Raw genomic sequence first — 19,254 nt, 5'->3', positions numbered from 1 at the left:
CTTTATATTTTAATCACACGCGTGCTGAATTTCCACGATACGAATTGAATAGAGTTCGTAATGTGCCAAAATATCAGAACAAAAACATCATAGCCAATTCTCAGGTTGAATGAAGTTTGGACCTACATTTAGTGAATAAACACTAAATATTATACAGGTGATTATTTCAATCACTGGGGTTCGTGGGCCAAATATATGTGGATTTGGTAAGTGATACCAAGGAACATTTTTAATTGAATCCCTTCGGGGTTTTTTTAAAAACAAATTAAATGGATGGCATTTCTCACACCCTTAAAACATCTGAATGTATATAGTTGTATTTATTCGATTAAACAAAGAGAATATCTACAATAATAAAACATTTTTAATATGGGATAACATGTTGGTATGTGGAGACAATTTTTCCAAAGTAAAAAATAACAGATTTAGCCGCAAAAACAACTTTAATAATGAGCCATACTGAAATATTACTCCAACCAGATTTTTGTACTTGAAAATATATCTACAATCATCTGAAAGGCACTTATTCTGTCAGCGATGCTACTGTCCGCTAGTTTTGGAATGTACAGTACTGGGGGATGTACAGTACAGTACTGGGGCCCGAAGAGATAAGTACTTAGGGGATGGAGGCTAGAGGAAGATTTGTTGGTCGCTTATCAATCCCACTCCAAGTGCTGACCCAGTCTACCCAACCCAAACACTGGGCTACGACAGTCAATACAGGGAGTCAGGGTGAGAAGAGGAAAGATGAATTTCCCCAGACTTTTCCATTTCAGTATCCTTATTACAAAACAGAAAATCATGACCGTGACCCTGTGTAATATTCACAAACCCTCGACATCTAAGAGGAATGAAGAACATTGATATCAAATATTCAACAACAAAAATGACTCAATATAGCTTCTCTACCCCTATGAACTCAATGCAAATTTTGTTTTACAAAACACATTCAACTCAATCTGTAATATGCATTGCTGCTAAGGTAAAAAAAGAAAAGAAGGATGAATGCAATGGTGGTGCTCTAGCGATATACAGGGGGAAAAAAACGACATAGCAAGCACATTACATCAAAAATATATTCACAGTAGACGACCACTGTAATCTGAAGCTTGTACTGCCATCCATTCTCCAAAAGTCAGCAAATTATAGAAACACTATTTCTAGGCTGGTCTCGTAGCTATTCTATTACAAACGTGCTCAGGTGCTTTTTATCTGAGGTTTGGCGGCTCAGTGAGGCCTTGGAGGAGTATTTTGGTGACATCATGCACAGTGCTTCAGTGTGCCAAAGGAAAGTGACAGCGTGCCTGACAGTATTTCTGGTTTCTTGGTACGATCTGTAAACATTCTGACAGCTGTAGTCATAAGCCTGATCAATCATCCTTTTTATCTCCACTCTCTTGAAGATCCTGGAAAAATAAAGAATATATACAGTATCTCTGAAGTGGCACAAGTAAATGTACAATAGTAGTACTAAAGTCAAAGCTGTAGTTTTCTGTCTACATTTTAGCAGGGTAATAATATACAGCTTTGAACAAGGCAGAGTGAGCAGTAATATCAAATATATACAGTGCCTTCAGAAACTATTCATTCCTCTTCATTAATTTCACATTGTTGTGTTACAGCCTGAATTCAAAATGGATTAAATAAAAAAAAATATTCTCTCCCATCTATACACAATACCCCATAAAGACAAAGTGATAAGAAAGTTGCATTTTTGGCACTATTTGTTGAAAATTAAATACAGAAATATCTAATTTACATGAGTATTCACACCCCTGAGTCAATACTTTGTAGAAGCACCTTTGGTAGCGATTATAGCGGAGTGTCTTTATGGGTAAATCTAAGAGTTGTCCACACCTGGATTGAGAAGTATTTTCCCCATTATGCTTTTCGAAACTCTTAAAGCTCTGTCAAATTGGTTGTTGATCATTTTCAGGTCTTGCCATAGATAGTTTTGACTTAAATCTACTTGAAAATCTAACTTGGCCGCTCAGGAACATTCACTATCACTACCCCTGAACTCATTTAGGCTTGCCATAAGAAAGGGGTTGAATACTTCGACTCAAGACATTTCAGCAATTTTCAAAAAACATGATTCCACTTTGACATTATGGGGTAGTGTGTGTTGACCATTGGCGAAATTTAACAAGATTTGGATGAAGTCAAGGGGTATGAATACTTTTGTAGGCTAAGTGTAGATACTATATGTACGAGCAAGTCTGGGGTTACCTGGTGTTCTTTCAGCAGTCGGTCGTATTCTTTGGTCAGTCCATCGGATTGTTTCTTCATAGCTTCCATCTCGGATTGGGACTTTTCCAAGGCTAGGGAAAACATTAACCACAAAGCATTCCCATTATCATCCAATTCCCATGCATATCCTCCAATCTATCTACAAGGTGACATGCTATGGGTCAGAGTGCACATTCTCGAACAGAAATTGAAGCCCATGTTTGTTTTATGGTCATTATAGTCTGATTTCATTTGGTTGGTTATTGTAGTTGTACATTTTCACTTTATTGAACAATTATTGGATTTGTGGTTCTATTATTCAGTCTGTCACAAAATGATTGTGTGTTTCTTCCTTACCTTCCTCTGAGCCTTTCAGTTCTCCTCTCAGTTTCTCCATCTCTGACCTCAGCAGCTCGTTTCCCTCCGCTGTGGCCTTGTCCCCCTTCCCATACATCAGAGTCTGAAACAAACACAGGTCATGGCGAGGAAGAATAACAAACATGAACCACTTACCACACTTCTCAACCATATGCAGTACCAAAATATCTTTAGTTTATTTTAGTGTGGATGAAGGCCCACATCTCAGAGTAGGAATTCTGATATAGCATCAGTTACGCCTTTTAGATCAAAATGAATACGCTTTCATGGACAAGGGGGGCCTTATCCTAGATCAGCGCTCCTCTTCTTTTTGAGACCCTTTTAAATACGGGCTCAGGTGCAGAAAGGGCAGTGATACTGGGTATGATCTTACCTGCTTCAATAGCTCATTGTCCTCCATGTATTTCTTGGCAGTTTGGTTGGCACACTCTGCCTTGATCTGCAGAGAGGCCGTGCTGCCAGACTCCGTCGCCAGCTGGTTGATCAGAGTGATCACCCGCCTCAGAACTCTGTAGGGAAAAAACACACATAGATTGTGTTCAATACTTCAGCTGCCACCTAAACTTGTCCTTCCGAACACATTTTTTGTTTTCCGTTGATAAACATTTTGCTACGGTGTGCCCTACTGAAAACGACCAGAGTGTTATGGTCATTGTAATGAATTAAGACATCTCTATGACTACGACGATCCATGCACTGGCTATCTTTTCACCAGTATCCATCCCAATGTGATGACGACACAGCGAGGACTCAGTATGTTGATGGGTGAGTGATGGACAGACCGATCTAGGACTTACAGCCAGAGGAAGAGGGTAAAGCCAGAGATGTAGAGGTTCCTCTGGGCTCTGAACAGCTTCATGTGGAGGTGGTCAAACATGTTGGGATGCAGATTAGCATCTTTGCCATTTCCCACGCCCGAATATTTCCTCACCTCACGCAAAGCATCTACAGGAGGGCGTGCAGGTGTGGTACGACATCGGTAAACATGGTAAAACATTGAGATTGCAAAAGTATTACATGAGATTGTAAGATCTCTGGTGAGAGATTGTCATTATGATCTGTGAGTAAATTAAAACATGACACTTTTTGACATCAGCTTACCAAGGAAGAGGACTATAAGGATTATGATCATGGCGAGGAAGAATTTATTCCAAAACCTGGCCATTTTGTTCCATATTCTCAGCTGGAAGATACACTGCCATCTGCAAAACAGCACAAAAACATAATGTTGAGACTCAGAACACTGCAACAGCAAGTCAATGTCTAATAAAATAGCACTGGATGCAGCTTAGGACTGTTCCCGACTAAAACAAATCCTAGTAGACCGAAAGTCGTCTGTTCTTTCGAACTAATAGATTTGTCTACATTTTCATACATGTATTTTTTCATATATAGACACGTGTTTTAATAAGATAATCTAAGCTGCTTGTTTGACGATTTAAGTGATCTGTTTGATTAAATGAGACAAATGACTCAAGAGGGAGCAAGAGATCAAGATAACCAGAAGAAAAATAAAACATATTAACCTGACCATCCCCCTCCCGCTGGCTTTCTACCCTCCTGAAGTTGCCGTAGGCTGAACCAATTATAGGATACAGACCTAGAAAGCCTGAGCATATTCAGTAGTCCCATTGTATTACGACCGGTCATAGCTTTAGGCTAAATCCCGGAAGGTACGCCAGGCTGGTACGAGGGTAAGTCCTAGGGGTTAAATCCAGAGTGGGGTTGGTTCCCCACTAGACCCGTAAAGGGGGAATGAAAGTTCCAGCCGTGGTGATCGTAAGGCCGCAGAGAGTGTGTATGGACAAATTGTTATGCTTGTGTACTAGTACGGTCGGTTCCATTAAGGGTAGGTCCCGAGATCCATAAATTACATTATGGTGTAGGGTAGGTTCCATAAGGATAGGTCCCGAGATCCATGAATGACATTATGGTGTAGGGTAGGTTCCATAAGGTTAGGTCCCGAGATCCATGAGTGACATTACAGTGTAGGGTAGGTTCCGTATAGGATAGGTCCCTAGTGGGGGTATTCCTCTGTGAGATCTGGAAGGGGGATGAAAGTGCCAGCCACAGTGGCAGTGAGGCAGTAGAGTGTATGTGGATAGTGATAAAAGGTTGCCTGTAAGTTCTGGAGGAGAGCCTCATCCATGGTTAGAAAATATATAAATAAATATATTAAAATGATGTTTGAACATAATTCGAGTGTATTAGCAGTAGCAATAAGGTGAGAGGTTGGTTAATGCCCTATTGGGACAGGGAACCGTGACAGATTATGTGGAAATAGGAAGACAAGTGGGAATAATGTTGGTAATGTGTGTTATCAACAACAGTGATATGTGGCATAACACTGGAATAAGACAGGTCACCAGTATTCTCCAGTAATACATTTGCAGACGCTATAGCATTGGTTCGAGTACAAGGTTTTAGGTGCCGTGACCAATTAATAGGCACAAATACCCACTTCCCCGGAGAGTAATTATGGTATCGCTACCTTGGGAAATAGTTAATAAAAAAGGCGTGTATTAGAGCCGGGAGTGAAGAAATCGATACACTCTGGACACCGTCGGGAGAGGCTTCAGAATAATAAATATTGTATTTGCGACCAGCGGTCCCGATTCTCCCTGTAAAGCGGGGCTAGAGGAAGAGCAGTTTAAAAAAGCCATAGAGGCGCACAAGCATTCTACCAAATCAGCTTGAATATGGATGAAATAGATTCCACTCTCAAAGCATCATGCTCTAACTCCGCTCATTTCGCAGTTGTGCAAGGGGTTAGTTAATACAGTCAGTCACAATGAAAGTCAATAACAGTGGTTTCAATGGCCAAGGTAAGACAAAAAAACAGGGAGGGAAACGTAGCGAAAAAACATCAAAGTGTAGGGCGATAGATTCCTGTTTTATATGTGGGGCCGTTGGTTATTGGAAGAATACGTGGAGTGTGGTAATGGAGAATACTGCACCCGCTGCATTCAGAGGGAATGCTGCGATGCGAGCGTTTGCATTGAATTTTTTTACTAAAGAACAAGCAGCGAACATTCTTGAAGAGAGCAGGGCAGGAAACTCTCACAAAATGGTGTACGGCCTTGGTTTGTTCGATAGGGGTTCATAGATATGGCAGTTTCTTTGTGAAGGGAGACGTTGGAGGCCACGTCTCACACAACTTTCTAATAGATGCCTGGGATCAAATATCACAGATTCCTTACAATAAGAAATATGCTACATTTACGACAGGGAAAAGCGTTACATTGAGCAAAGTAACAGGGGCAGCATCGAAAGCGATACGATTACTACCTGTCTTTAAACACAGGACCAGTAACGAAGACCCGGATAATTTTACATTGGAGGAAGTGGAGACGATTTTGGGGTCGGATAATCCCTGCGAGAATTAAAGACAATGTCTAAAAAAAGAATGATGAAATAGATTTATAGAATGAACGAAAGGGAGGAGGGGTCACGAGAAATTAGAGTTGGGGTTACCAAACCTAAAATGAATTTTTAAAAATGTTTGTTCGGGTGGTGCGGTGGTTATGGAAAATCATGGGGAAAAGAGAGACCAGTCATATACGGGAGTAAATGGTTAGACTCAGTGGCCAGATAAAAGTCACCGTGTCTATGGGTAGTATATGCTAAATAAAGGGTACATAAACGTTGGGGTGGATTAAAACAAACGCTTAATGATTGGAGGGAGGACAGTGGACTTTCGCTAAAGAAATGTACACTCTCTCCTCCAGGAGAGGATGGGGTGTCATTATCTCGCTCTTTGCAATGTTCCCAAAACTGTGGTCTTGGGAGAGCAGTTAGTGAAATTCTGCAGTTGTATAAGTATAAAGACATCTGGATTAGGCCGTAAATGGAGCTTCCAGATAAGGAATGCCTGAACATTTGTGTGTTTTTGTCCTATGGTTTACCACATGCACGCACACCAGTTAGAATTAATTGTTATTGGTGTTAATTCCATGTTTGATTTATTGTGTGGGGTCTTTTCAATTTGGTTTTAAACTGGGCACGCAGAATTATGGACATGTTTGAGATGTTTTAAATGGATGGTGATACAGTGTTTTAAATGGATGGCCACTACCATAAAGGCCTGATTGGTGGAGTGCTGCAGAGATGGTTGTCCTTCTGGAAGTTTCTGCCTTCCCCACAAAGGAACTCTAGAGCTCTGTCAGAGTGACCATCGGGTTCTTGGTCACCTCTAGGAAGAGTATAGGTGGTTCCAAACTTATTCCATTTAAGAATGATGGAGGCCACTGTGTTCTTGGAACCTTCAATACTGCTGAATTCTTTTGGTACCCTTCCCCAGAACTGTGCCTCAACACAATCTGGTCTCAGAGCTCTACGGACAATTCCTTCGACCTCATGGCTTGGTTTTTGCTCTGACATGTACTGTCAACGGTGGGACCTTACATAGACTGGTGTGTGAATTTACCACAGGTAGACACCAATCAAGTTGTAGAAACATCTCAAGGATGATCATTGGAAACAGAATGCAGCTGCGCTCAATTTCGAGTCTCATAGCAAAGGGTCTGAAAACGTATGTAAATAAGGTATGTTTTTTTCATTTTCAAAAATGTCTAAAAACTTGTTTTCGCGTTGTCATTATGGGGTATTGGGTGTAGATTGCTGATGCTTTTTATTTTATTTAATACATTTTAGAATAAGGCTGTAACGTATCAAAATGTGGAAAAAGTCAAGGGATCAGAATGCACGCACGCACACAGATATATAAACTTGGCAAAAAAACAAATGTCCCCATTTCAGGACCCTGTCTTTCAAAGATAACTCGTAAAAATCCAAATAACTTCACAGATCTTCATTGTAAAGTGTTTAAACACTGTTTCCCATGCTTGTTCAATGAACCATAAACAAATAATGAACATTAGGTCACTCAAGAGGCCTTTCTACTGAAAAACACCAAAAGAAAGATGCCCAGGGTCCCTGCTCATCTGTGTGAATGTGCCTTAGTCATGCTGCAAGGAGGCATGATGAGGACTGCAGATGTGGCCAGGGCAATAAATTGCAATGTCTGTACTGTGAGACGCCTAAGACAGCGCTGCAGGAAGACAGGACGGACAGCTGATCATCCTCGCAGTGGCAGACCATGTGTAACGACACCTGCACAGGATCGGTACATCTGAACATCACACCTGCGGGACAAGTACAGGATGGCAACAACAACTGCCCGAGTTACACCAGGAACGCACAATCCCTCCAACAGTGCTCCGACTGTCCGCAATAGGCTGAGAGGCTGGACCTAGGCCTTGTAGGCCTGTTGTAAGGCAGGTCCTCGCCAGACATCACCGGAAACAACGTCGCCTATGGGCACAAACCCACCGTCACTGGACCAGGCAGGACTGTCAAAAAGTTATCTTCACGAATCCGACCATCACCCCTGGTGAGACAAAACAGCAACTCGTCTGTTTTGTCTCACCAGGGGTGATGGTCGGATTCGTGTTTATCGTTGAAGGAATGAGCGTTACACCGAGGCCTGTACTCTGGAGCGGGATCGATTTGAAGGTGGAGGGTCCGTCATGGTTTGGGACAGTGTGTCACAGCATCATCGGACTGAGCTTGTTGTCATTGCAGGCAATCTCAACGCTGTGCGTTACAGGGAAGACATCTTCCTCCCGCATGTGGTACCCTTCCTGCAGGCTTATCCTGACACGACCCTCCAGCATAACAATGCCACCAGCCATACTGCTCGTTCTGTGTGTGATTTCCTGCAACACAGGAATGCCAGTGTGCCATGTCCAGCGAAGAGCCCAGATCTCAATCCCATTGAGCAGGTCTGGGAACTGTTGGATCAGAGGGTGAGGGCTAAGGCCACCCCCCCCTTCCCTTTTCACACATTACAGTGTCATGACTCCTGTGAGGATCCGAAGGATCAGGTTACAGTGGATCCGCTCTACAGAGGGGGAGAGGGGTGAAGTTGGCCATTTTATGATGGTCGTAAATACCTTACAGAAACTCGCTCTTCCTTGTCATGCAATATTGAGGGAAAGAAACCTCTGTGGAACAAAGGGAGTCCTCCCGCCAAAAACTACAACAGATTGGACAAAGAAATATTTTTTAATTCCCCAAACGGTTGGAATGATCCGTGGGCACTTAAATAACAATTATGTTAGATCAGTTGTGTTTTGGGATCCCATGAAGGACAGTATAACAACATAACTGTGTCTCTGAATGTGTATATTTCCCAGTGACCAGGGTCACACCCAAATGTTGGGAAACTGATATGATTAAATATGAAACTATTTGTGAGAAGATGTAAATAGCACTCGTGACAAAATTTACATTTAGTCAAGAAAACGCAGGGACGGGAGTCCCCATGTTGAAATGGCTTCTACTCTAAAGACCAGAGAGCATGGAGCTGGTTAAGAAAACTACAAGACTACACATTCACAGTCTGCAGCTGTATATGTAAAATAGTCTAGTAAACTCGACCGAAGACAAGAGAACACTTCCATATCGAACTACCGATTGGTCCTCTGAAAGATCCATTCTGGAGAACATTTCCCTTGGTACATCTGACGTATCCATTATAACAGAGCTACAACTACGAAAGACTGATCTCTGGTGGACAAACCAGAGACTTTCTGTCGCTGACACTCCAGCAGATGGACCAGCGATTTCAACAGAGAAACAACAAGACATACAGTCGTAAATATATAAATTGCACTTCCTTTCGAAAGAGCGGGTGTTCATGTGCAAAGTATTAGCATTTCAATGAGCCTAGTTATCAGCTGTGTGTACGATAGTGAATTCCTATGTCTTCTGTCCTGCTCTTTCTTACATGCCCTCCCCTTTAATTTTGTGTAACAAGCCGTCATATCGGTTTAGTCCACTAAGGACTTCTCATTGCATTATGTAGTACTCAATGTGTAACCTATCCTGTGTGTGTTTATGTAATTCTGTGTGATTATTTAGTTAGTTGGTAAATAAATTACGTCAATTTGTATATTGCTGACTCATCATTTATGCTAGGGTTTGTGCAGATATCCAAGAGTTTGCAACATTCAGAATAAGACTGAGGTAATAATAGATTAATAAGTGACTGTAATTGATAAGAAAATATCTGAAGAGAGTTACATTCGGGAAATAGTAACTCTTCAACAACATTTTCCGTGGTGCCCCGACTTCCTAGTTAATTCATCTTTACAAGAATGGTTTAATCACGTAATAATTACACAGAGAATTTGATAATATAACAGTCTAATGATAGTCCAAAGACACTACCTTATTCTAAAATGGATTAAAATGGATTAAATACTCCACCCCTAATCAATCTACACACAATACCCTAAAAAACTATGCCAAAACAGATTTAGGTCTTTTTGCAAATATATAAAAAATAAAACAGAAATACCTCATTTACATAAAGTATTTAGACCTTTTGCTATGAGAGATGAGATGTTTCTAGAACTTGGAGTCCACCTGTAGTAAATTCAATTGATTGGACGGGATTTGGAAAGGCACACACCGGTCTATATAAAGTCCCACAGTTGACAGTCCATGTCAGAGTAAAAACCAAGCCATAAGGTCAACGAAATTGTCCGTAGAGCTCCAAGCGTGTCAAGGAACAGATCTGGGGAAGGGTACCACAAAATTTGAGCAGCATTGAAGGTCCCCAAGAACACCGTGGCCTCCATCATTCTTAAATGGAAGAAGTTTGGAACCACCAAGACTTTCCTAGAGCTGGCCGTCTGGCCAAACTGAGCCATCGGGGGAGAAGGGCCTTGGTCAGGGAGGTGACCAAGACCACAGTGATTACTCAGACAGAGCTCTAGAGTTCCTCTGTGGAGATGGGAGAACCTTCCAGAAGGACAACCATCTCTGCAGCATTCCACCAATCAAGCCTTTATGGTAGTGGCCAGACAGCCACTCCTCAGTAAAAAAGGCACAACAGCCCACTTGGAGTTTGCCAAAAGGCACTTAAAGGACTCTCTGACCATGAGAAACAAGATCCTCTGGTCTGATGAAACCAAGATTGAACTCGAGCCTGAATGCCAAGCGTCACATCTGGAAGAAACCTGGCACCATCCCTACGGTGAAGCATGGTGGTGGCAGCATCATGCTGTGGGGATGTTTTTCAGCGGCAGGGACTGGGAGACTAGTCAGGATTGAAGGAAAGATGAACGGAGCAAAGTACAGAAAGATCCTTGATGAAAAACTGCTTCAGCGCGCTCAGAACCTCAGACTGGAGTAAAGGTTAACCTTCCAACAGGACAACGACCCTAAGCACACAGCCAAAACAACACCGGAGTGGCTTCGTTGACAAGTCTCCGAATGTCCTTGAGTTGCCTAGTCAGACCCCGGACTTAGCTGTGCAATAGCTGTGCAGCGACGCTTCCATCCAATCGGACAGAGGTTGAGAGGATCTGCAGAGAAGAATGGGAGAAACGTTGTTTCTATGGAAGGTATAGCTAAGCCCAGAGGCATATAATTAAGAAATAAATTACTCTGGCTAATCCTAATCAGACCTGCCTGTTTTCACAGATGAAGTAAAATTATGCAAATTACTTTGCTCGTGAAACGTGTGACATAACTGTAATAACAGTGTGAGTGCACTAGACAGATGTAACCTTGTGCTATTTAATGCATTATATGACCGGAATTAGCACTCCCAAGTCAAAAAGTAATGTGCATTCCACAGGTTTATAAATGAGCCATCTAAAATAATAATCAAGATTATGAAAGGTTTTGCAGCACAGCTGAGAGTTCTTGAAGGCACACAAGTGTGCCGCGGCACTTCGGTTGGGAACCACTGGCCTAGATGTCTATGACTCATTCACATTTGGTCTGGTCCGGACTGACCAAATTTGAACTTGTTCAGGGTCATTAGAAAATTCCCCAGCATGCTATGCAAGTATTTGTTTTTACATTTTGGCCATTCAGCAGACGCTCCTATCCAGAGCAACTTATATGCTGACCAAACTGGATGCCTGAGCACGTTGATTTTGTTCACACGCACCAGAAGCGATCAGTAAACACAGGTAGAAATATCAAAAACAAACTCTGAACCAATTATATTAATTTGGGGACAAGTCAAAAAGCATTAAACATTTATGGCAATTTTGTTAGCTAGCTTGCTGTTGCTAGCTCATTTGTCCTGGGATATAGACATTGGGTTGTTATTTTACATGAAATGCACAAGGTCCACTACTCTGACAATTAATCCACAGATAAAACGGTAAACCAAATTAGTTTCTCATCTCTCCTCCTTCCTTCAGGCTTCTTTTTCTTCTTTGGATGCCTTCCTCTTGCAGGAACTGCTGACACACTCCAGCCACATGAGGTCTAGCATTGTCTTGCATTACGAGGAACCCAGGGCCAACCGCACCAGCATATGGTCTCACAAGGGGTCTGAGGATCTCATCTCGGTACCTAATGGCAGTCAGGCTACCTCTGGCAAGCACATGGAGGGCTGTGCGGCCCCCCCAAAGAAATGCCACCCCACACCATGACTGACCCACAACCAAACCGGTCATGCTGGAGGATGTTGCAGGCAGCAGAACGTTCTCCATGGCGTCTCCAGACTCTGTCACATCTGCTCAGTGTGAACCTGCTTTCATCTGTGAAGAGCACAGGGTGCCAGTGGCGAATTTGCCAATCTTGGTGTTCTCTGGCAAATGCCAGACGTCCTGCACGGTGTTGGGCTGTAAGCACAACCCCCACCTGTGGATGTCGGGCCCTCATACCACCCTCATAGAGTCTGTTTCTGACCGTTTGAGCAGACACATGCACATTTGTGGCCTGCTGGAGGTCATTTTGCAGGGCTCTGGCAGTGCTCCTCATGCCCCTCCTTGCACAAAGGTGGAGGTAGCGTTCCTGCTGCTGGATTGTTGTCCTCCTACGGCCTCCTCCACATCTCCTGATGTACTGGCCTGTCTCCTGGTAGCGTCTCCTGGACACTACGCTGACAGACACAGCAAACCTTCTTGCCACAGCTCGCATTGATGTGCCATCCTGGATGAGCTGCACTACCTGAGCCACTTGTGTGGGTTGTAGACTCCGTCTCATGCTACCACTAGAGTGAAAGCACCGCCAGCATTCAAAAGTGACCAAAACATCAACCAGGAAGCATAGGAACTGAGAATATTTCATTCATTCAGATCTAGGATGTGTTATTTTAGTGTTCCCTTTAGTTTTTTGAGCAAAGTATATATACAAAAAGTATGTGGACACCCATTCAAGTTAGCGGATTCGGTTACTTCAGCCACACCCATTGCTGATAGGTGTATAAAACCAAGCACACTGCCATGCAATCTCCATAGACAAACATTGGGAGTATAATGGCCTTACTGGAGAGCTTAGTGACAGCGTCACAGCCCACCTTTCCAACAAGTCAGTTCGACAAATTTCTGCCCTGCTAGAGCTGCCCCAGTCAAATGTAAGTGCCATTACTGTGAAGTGGAAAGGTCTAGGAGCAACAACGGCTCAGCCGCAAAGTGGTAGGCCACACAAGCTCACAGAACGTGACCGCCGAGGCTGAAGCACGTAAAAATCATCTGTCCTCCATTGCAACACTCACCAACGAGTTCCATACCGCTCTGGAAACGTCAGCACAATAACTTTTCGTCAGGGGGCTTCATGAAATGGGTTTCCATTGCTGAGCAGCCGCACACAAGCCTAAGATCACCATGTGCAATGCCAAGCGTCGGCTGGAGTGGTGTAAAGCTCACTGGACTCTGGAGCCGTGGAAATGCGTTCTCTGGAGTGACGAATCATGCTTCACCATCTGGTAGTCCGACGGACAAATCTGGGTTTAGCAGATGCCAGGAGAACACTACCTGCCCGAAAGCATATTGCCAACTGTAAAGATTGGTGGAGGAGGAATAATGGTCTACGGCTGTTTTTCATTCGAGACGATTCTATGCTTCCAACTTTGTGGCAACAGTTTGGGGAAGGCCCTTTCCTGTTTCAGCATGACAATGCCCCCATGCACAAAGTGAGGTCCAAACAGAAATTGTTTGTCGAGATCGGTGTGGAAGAACTTGACTGGCCAGGACAGAGCCCTAACCTCAACCCCATCAAACAACTTTGGGATTAATTGGAACGTAGACTGCGAGCCAGGCCTAATCGCCCAACATCAGTGCCCGACCTCACTAATGCTCTTGTGGTTGAATGGAAGCAACTTCCCACAGCAATGTTCCAAAATCTAGTGGAAAGCCTTCCCAGAAGAGTGGAGGCAGTTATGGCAGCAAAGGGGGGACCAACTCCATATTAATGCCCATGATTTTGGAATGAGATGTTCGACGAGCAGATGTCCACATACTTACATACTTTTGGTGATGTAGTGCATGCGCAGTTGAAACTTGGCCATAGAATCAAATAAAATGGTATTTGTCACATGCGCCAAATACAAAAAGGTGTAGGTAGACCTTACTGTGAAATGCTTACTTGTGAGCCCTTAACCAACAATGCAGAGTTTTAAAAAAAGTAAGACATTTGCTAAATAAACTAAAGGAAAAAAGTAACAAAATAACAATAACGAGGCTATATACAAGAGGTACTGGTACCGAGTCAATGTGCAGGGGTACAGGTTAGTTGAGGTAATTCAAGTAATTTGTTCACGTGGCTAGGGGTAAAGTGACTATGCATAAATAATAAACAGAGTAGCAGCAGCGTATGTGAAGAGTGTGAATGTATATGTGTGACGTCAATGTGTGTGTGTGTGTGTGTGTTGGAGTGCCAGTGTAGTATGTGTGAGTGAGTGGTTAGAGTCCAGTGGGTGTACACTGAGCCTGTGCAAGAGAGTCATAGCAAAAGTTAAGAACAAATAAGATTAAAATAAGGGGGTCAATGCAAATAGTCCAGGTAGCCATTTCATTAACTGTTCAGCAGTCTTATGTATTGGGGGTAGAAGCTTTTAAGGTGCATTTTGGTCCCAGACATGGCGCTCCGGTACCGCTTGCCATGCAGTAGCAGAGAGAGCAGTATACGACTTGGGTGGCTTGAGTTTTTGACCACTTTTAGGGCCTTCCTCTGACACCACCTGGTATAGAGGTCCTGGATGGCAGGAAGCTTGGCCCCAGTGAAGTACTGCGCTGTCCGCACCACCCTTTGTAGCGCCTTGCGGTCAGATGCAAAGCAGTTGCCATACCAAGTTGTGTTGCAACCAGTCAAGATGCTCTCGATGGTTCAGTTGTAGAACTTTTTGAGAATTTGAGGTCCCATGCCAAATCTTTTCAGCCTCCTGGGGGGGAAGAGCCGTTGTCGTACCTGCTTCATGACTGTGTTGGTGTGTTTGGACCATGATAGGTTCTTAGTGATATAGACACCAAGAAACTTAAAGCTCTCGACCCGCTCCATACAGCGCTATCAATGTGAATGGGGGTGTGCTTGGCCCTCATTTTCCTGTAGTCCACGATCATCTCCTTTGTCTTGCTCACCTTGAGGGAGAGGTCGTTGTCCTGGCAGTCTCTGACCTCATCCCTATAGGCGGTCTCATTACTGTTGGTGATCAGGCTACCCCCATCGTGTAGTCTGCAAACTTAATGACGGTGTTGAGTCATGCATTGCCACGCAGTTGTGGGTGAACAGGGAGTACTGGAGAGGACTAGCCACACACCCCTGAGGGGCCCCCGTGTTGAGGGTCAGCGTGATATGTTGTTGCCTACCCTCACCAGCTGGGGGTAGCCCGTCAGGAAGTCCAGGATCCAGTTGCAGAAGGAGGTGTTCAGTCCCAGGGTCCTTAGCTTAGTGATGAGCTTGGAGGGCACTATGGTATTGAACGCTAAGCTGTAGTCAATGAATAACATTCTCATGTAGGTGTCCCTTTTGTCCAGGTGAGAAAGGGCAGTGTGGAGTGCAATAGAGATTGCGTCACCTGTGGATCTGTTGGGCGGTATGTGAATTGGAATGGGTCCAGGGTTCTGGGATGATGGTGTTGATGTGAGCCATGACCAGCCTGTCCAAGCTTTTCATGGCTACAGATATGAGTGCAAGGGGCGGAAATCATTTTGGCAGGTTACCTTGGCGTTCATTGGCACAGGGACTATGGTGGTCTGCTTGAAACGTGGGTATTACAGGCTGGGTCAGGGAGATGTTAAAAATGTGAATGTAAACACTCCATCTGGTCGGCACATGCTCCGAGTACGCGTCCTGGTAATCCGTCAATGACAACAACAAAAAAAACGTCTATAAATGACGTCTTTAACTTTCATTCAGAACTGAAAATGAACCTGACCTCAATGTCTGGAAAATACGTATTTTAGACATGATTTCAACTTAATTTTGCTTACTGGCTTGTTGCAGTATCAGGACTGCCTAGGGCTCATTCCTACCTGGTGGCTGAGATGAAGGGTAGACAGAGGATAAGGAGTACACCTATTTCCACATAGAGGAAGAGGGCAACTGCAGTCCATTGCAAAGTCATCTCTAAAAATACAGTCTGTAAAAGATTAAACATTTTAAGCAACAGAGGTCCTTTTTACAGTCTGGCAGTAGGTTATTTTGCCAGAATGGAAACGGACTGGTTTAATAGTTGATGTCAACAACAGAAACAATTAACTGGCTACGTAGCTAGCTAGTTTCTTATGGATATATTTCAGCTAACTGTGAAACCACCAATGCAAATGTATTGCGAACAGTGCTGTTCCTGTTTCAGTGATAAGCCTCTTATCCTAGCTAGATACGTAATGTTACAAAGTTCACATGCTTGGTAAATAACAGCCAGTAGTACTAAATGTATGCTGTTTCATTCAGTGTGTAACATACGTCCTTATATCATAGAAATAGTAGTTGTGCCTCATAGAAATAGTAGCTAGCTATATATTGCTAAAGACTTTGCCTCATGCAGTGACATCTGCCAGGTACTATAGCTGGCAATATTTTTCTAAGGCAGGACACAATAGCTATCTAGCTAACTGGTACTAGCTAACGTTAGCACTTTTATGAAATACACAGTAACTACACATATGATCAAGTTCAATATCGTAATAATTATGCAAAGTATGTAACTTACTCTGCGGCACCCGAACAAAGAAACCGGAGGTTGAAAAGAGAAAAGCAAACTTTGGAGACAGTTGTTTCACTCCTCCTATTTCGTCTCATTGGAACGACGTCATACACAACGTTTTACAGTAGCTGTTCGTTTACGGTTTTATCCTCTACTGAGAACCAAAAAGGTTCTGCCATATATTGTTAATACCATACTGTACACATCATGGAAATTACAAATATGTTGAAATTCGGTGTAATGTGTTTGGTTTTGTTTGTACCTTTTGACCATTTCTGACTGGACATGTTGAAGTGAATCTGATTTTTATTGCAGGTAGAGAGAGGGTCACGTGCTGACACACTGCACTCCTCTATCAGAATGAGATTTAAAAAAAAGGTAATATAGTAAATACAAGCTTTTATTCCATTGGAAATATGATTAATAACATACAATAAATTATACCCAGCCAGTGTTCATGATAGGCCTACTGTCTGTGTGTCTGGGGATCCATATGTGTTGTGGAGGTAGTCTATGACTGCGGCGGTGCTTTGCAGGGAGTTGAACACCTTCCTCTCGGGCTGGGAGCTGACCCTCTCCAGCATGTAAATGAGGTGCTGGTGGAAGCAGGTGAAGGGGGTCCCCTGGTTCGTGGCGAGGTCCACCCAGTCCCACACACACTCAAGAGGGGTCTCGTTGTAGCCAGCGAACATGGCCGGGTTGGACAACAGCCCCCGGGCTGCCATCACACCTACAGGACAGGGCACGTGGGGTGGGAAGTGTCTTGAGTGAGCCATTTAACAATAAAGATCCTGTATTGATATATTCCATCTTTCTCAAATTATTTCTGTGAATGGAACCTCTAGCTACCCATTTATGTACTTACAATGAATATATGTTAAGATGGCACAATAAACAGAAAATGATTTCCCTGGAGGGAATGAGAGGTTACAGAATAAATGCAAATGAAAAGCAGATAAAGTGTTTATGATAACGAGTAAACAGTGGACTATGCAGTTCTTTGAAAATAAACCATGATAGTGGCTCCCCCCCAGAAACCCCCCATGTTGTAGGTTTATTTTCATTGTGGATCACTTTGGCCTATATAAGGGAATTTAATATGAAGCTATTTCAAGAGTGTCTTTTCCATTGAAATAACTACACATGTGTAGTTACTAAGGATCTGTCTCATGAGTACAGAGTGCACTATTTTTGACCAGAGTCCCATGTGACTGCGGAGTCTCTGGTCACAAGTAGTGCACAATATTGGGAATAAAGAATCAATTGCGATTTGCACAAATTGAACTGACCATCAACTCCAGTGAGCTGGTGAGTGGTCTCCACATCTCGGAGGGTCTTTATGTCTCCGTTGGCGACGACAGGGACTGACAGGCTGTCCTTGATGGTCTTGATGGCATCAAAGTGGACCGGCTGGTGGCGCTCTTCTGCGGTTCGACCATGGACCGTTATCCAGGACACCCCTGCCGCCTCTGCCTTCTGACACAGGTCCACCGTACGTCGCAGGTCCTTGTGAATTCTGAGAAAAGAGAGAGGAAACAACAACTACAAAAGGAACTTCATGACACTTAGGTTATTTGCTAAATAAAGCTTTAACAAGCTCTTTTGTCATTGAAGTAAAAGTGAAACAATTATATTTGTTGATATGATCACTCTTACCGTATTTTGATGGAGGCTGTGTAGTTAGGATTGTCAACTTGGTTCCTGACATGTCGAACCATGTCTTTGACCAGCTCAGGTTTGTTGATAAGGCATGCCCCGTAGCCATCTGACATGGCCCATCGCTGGGGACAGCCACAGTTGAGGTCCACTCCATCAGAGAAGGGTGCGACCACACAGGCTGCATCAGCCAGGGTCTGGGCATCACTAGCAGCAAACTGCACGATCAGAGGACGGTCAGCTGATGGGAGAGACAGAGAGCATTAAAGTTGGATTTAATTGACACCAAATTGACAGTCTCCACACATCAATGACAACAGACACCAAATCCCTATAGTTTGAGAGGCATCTAATATTTCCTTGAAGAAAAAAAGTGATCTCATATTACCTTCATTAGTTGTAAATTCACTGTCTCTGGCTTTGACAGAACGCATAAAGTCAGGAGCAACTATCATTGGAGTGAAGCAAATGTCACAGTCGAATTTCCTCACCAGTGACCTGAATGCCAACCTGGAAAAGTTGAAAATAAACGATGAGTTATAGCTATTGCTCAACCTATTTCAGCTATCTGCACAAAACCGCTGAACAAGTCATTGAAAATGTACGAGTATCAGATAATCTTACTTTGAATACCGGACCATAGGAGCACAGATTTTCAGAACTTTCCCTTCCTCAAACATGTCCATCATGTTGGTGGTCGTCATTTTCATAGACCGTACAGTACGTTTTAATCACTAAAGTGAGCTAGTCAGTTAGCTAGCTAGCCAGCTAGCTAGATTGGCATGGCAATGCTTTTCTTTCCACAGTCGAAACTGTTTGTTGCATGCAGTTTATGACCTATTCTAACGTTGGTGTGACTAGATAACGTTCATATTTAATGTAATTAAGCTAGCTAGTTAGCTAAAGATGACAAACACCCGAATGCAAACAATAACACGCGGTATGTTAGTGGGCGTGTCCTCCGAATAACCTTTCATGTTTTACCTTTGAACCTAAAAAGGATTTAAATATTTTTTATTTTTGGATTTATTTGA

At 43.2% G+C, this 19,254-nt stretch overlaps 1 protein-coding gene across 1 annotated transcript; it reads right to left on the bottom strand.

Annotated features, from left to right (window-relative positions):
* Positions 1-346: 346 nt before the first annotated feature.
* LOC110490283 (tRNA-dihydrouridine(20a/20b) synthase [NAD(P)+]-like) lies at positions 347-19,185 on the bottom strand. The gene is made up of 13 exons (XM_021563581.2): positions 18,845-19,185; positions 18,609-18,730; positions 18,221-18,461; positions 17,854-18,080; positions 17,023-17,294; positions 16,571-16,636; positions 15,891-15,997; positions 3,709-3,809; positions 3,405-3,552; positions 2,981-3,116; positions 2,587-2,689; positions 2,230-2,321; positions 347-1,406 (listed from the first exon to the last, which is right to left on the bottom strand). The coding sequence occupies exons 1-13, from the start codon at positions 18,928-18,930 to the stop codon at positions 1,371-1,373; spliced, it is 1,737 nt and encodes a 578-aa protein (XP_021419256.2). The 5' UTR covers positions 18,931-19,185; the 3' UTR covers positions 347-1,370.
* Positions 19,186-19,254: the final 69 nt, after the last annotated feature.

The sequence above is a fragment of the Oncorhynchus mykiss genome, chromosome 15 (genome assembly GCF_013265735.2).
Source record: "Oncorhynchus mykiss isolate Arlee chromosome 15, USDA_OmykA_1.1, whole genome shotgun sequence".
NCBI classification, from domain to species: domain Eukaryota; kingdom Metazoa; phylum Chordata; class Actinopteri; order Salmoniformes; family Salmonidae; genus Oncorhynchus; species Oncorhynchus mykiss.
Note: the sequence above shows the minus strand (reverse complement) of the source record. Positions and strands in the feature narration are given on the sequence as shown.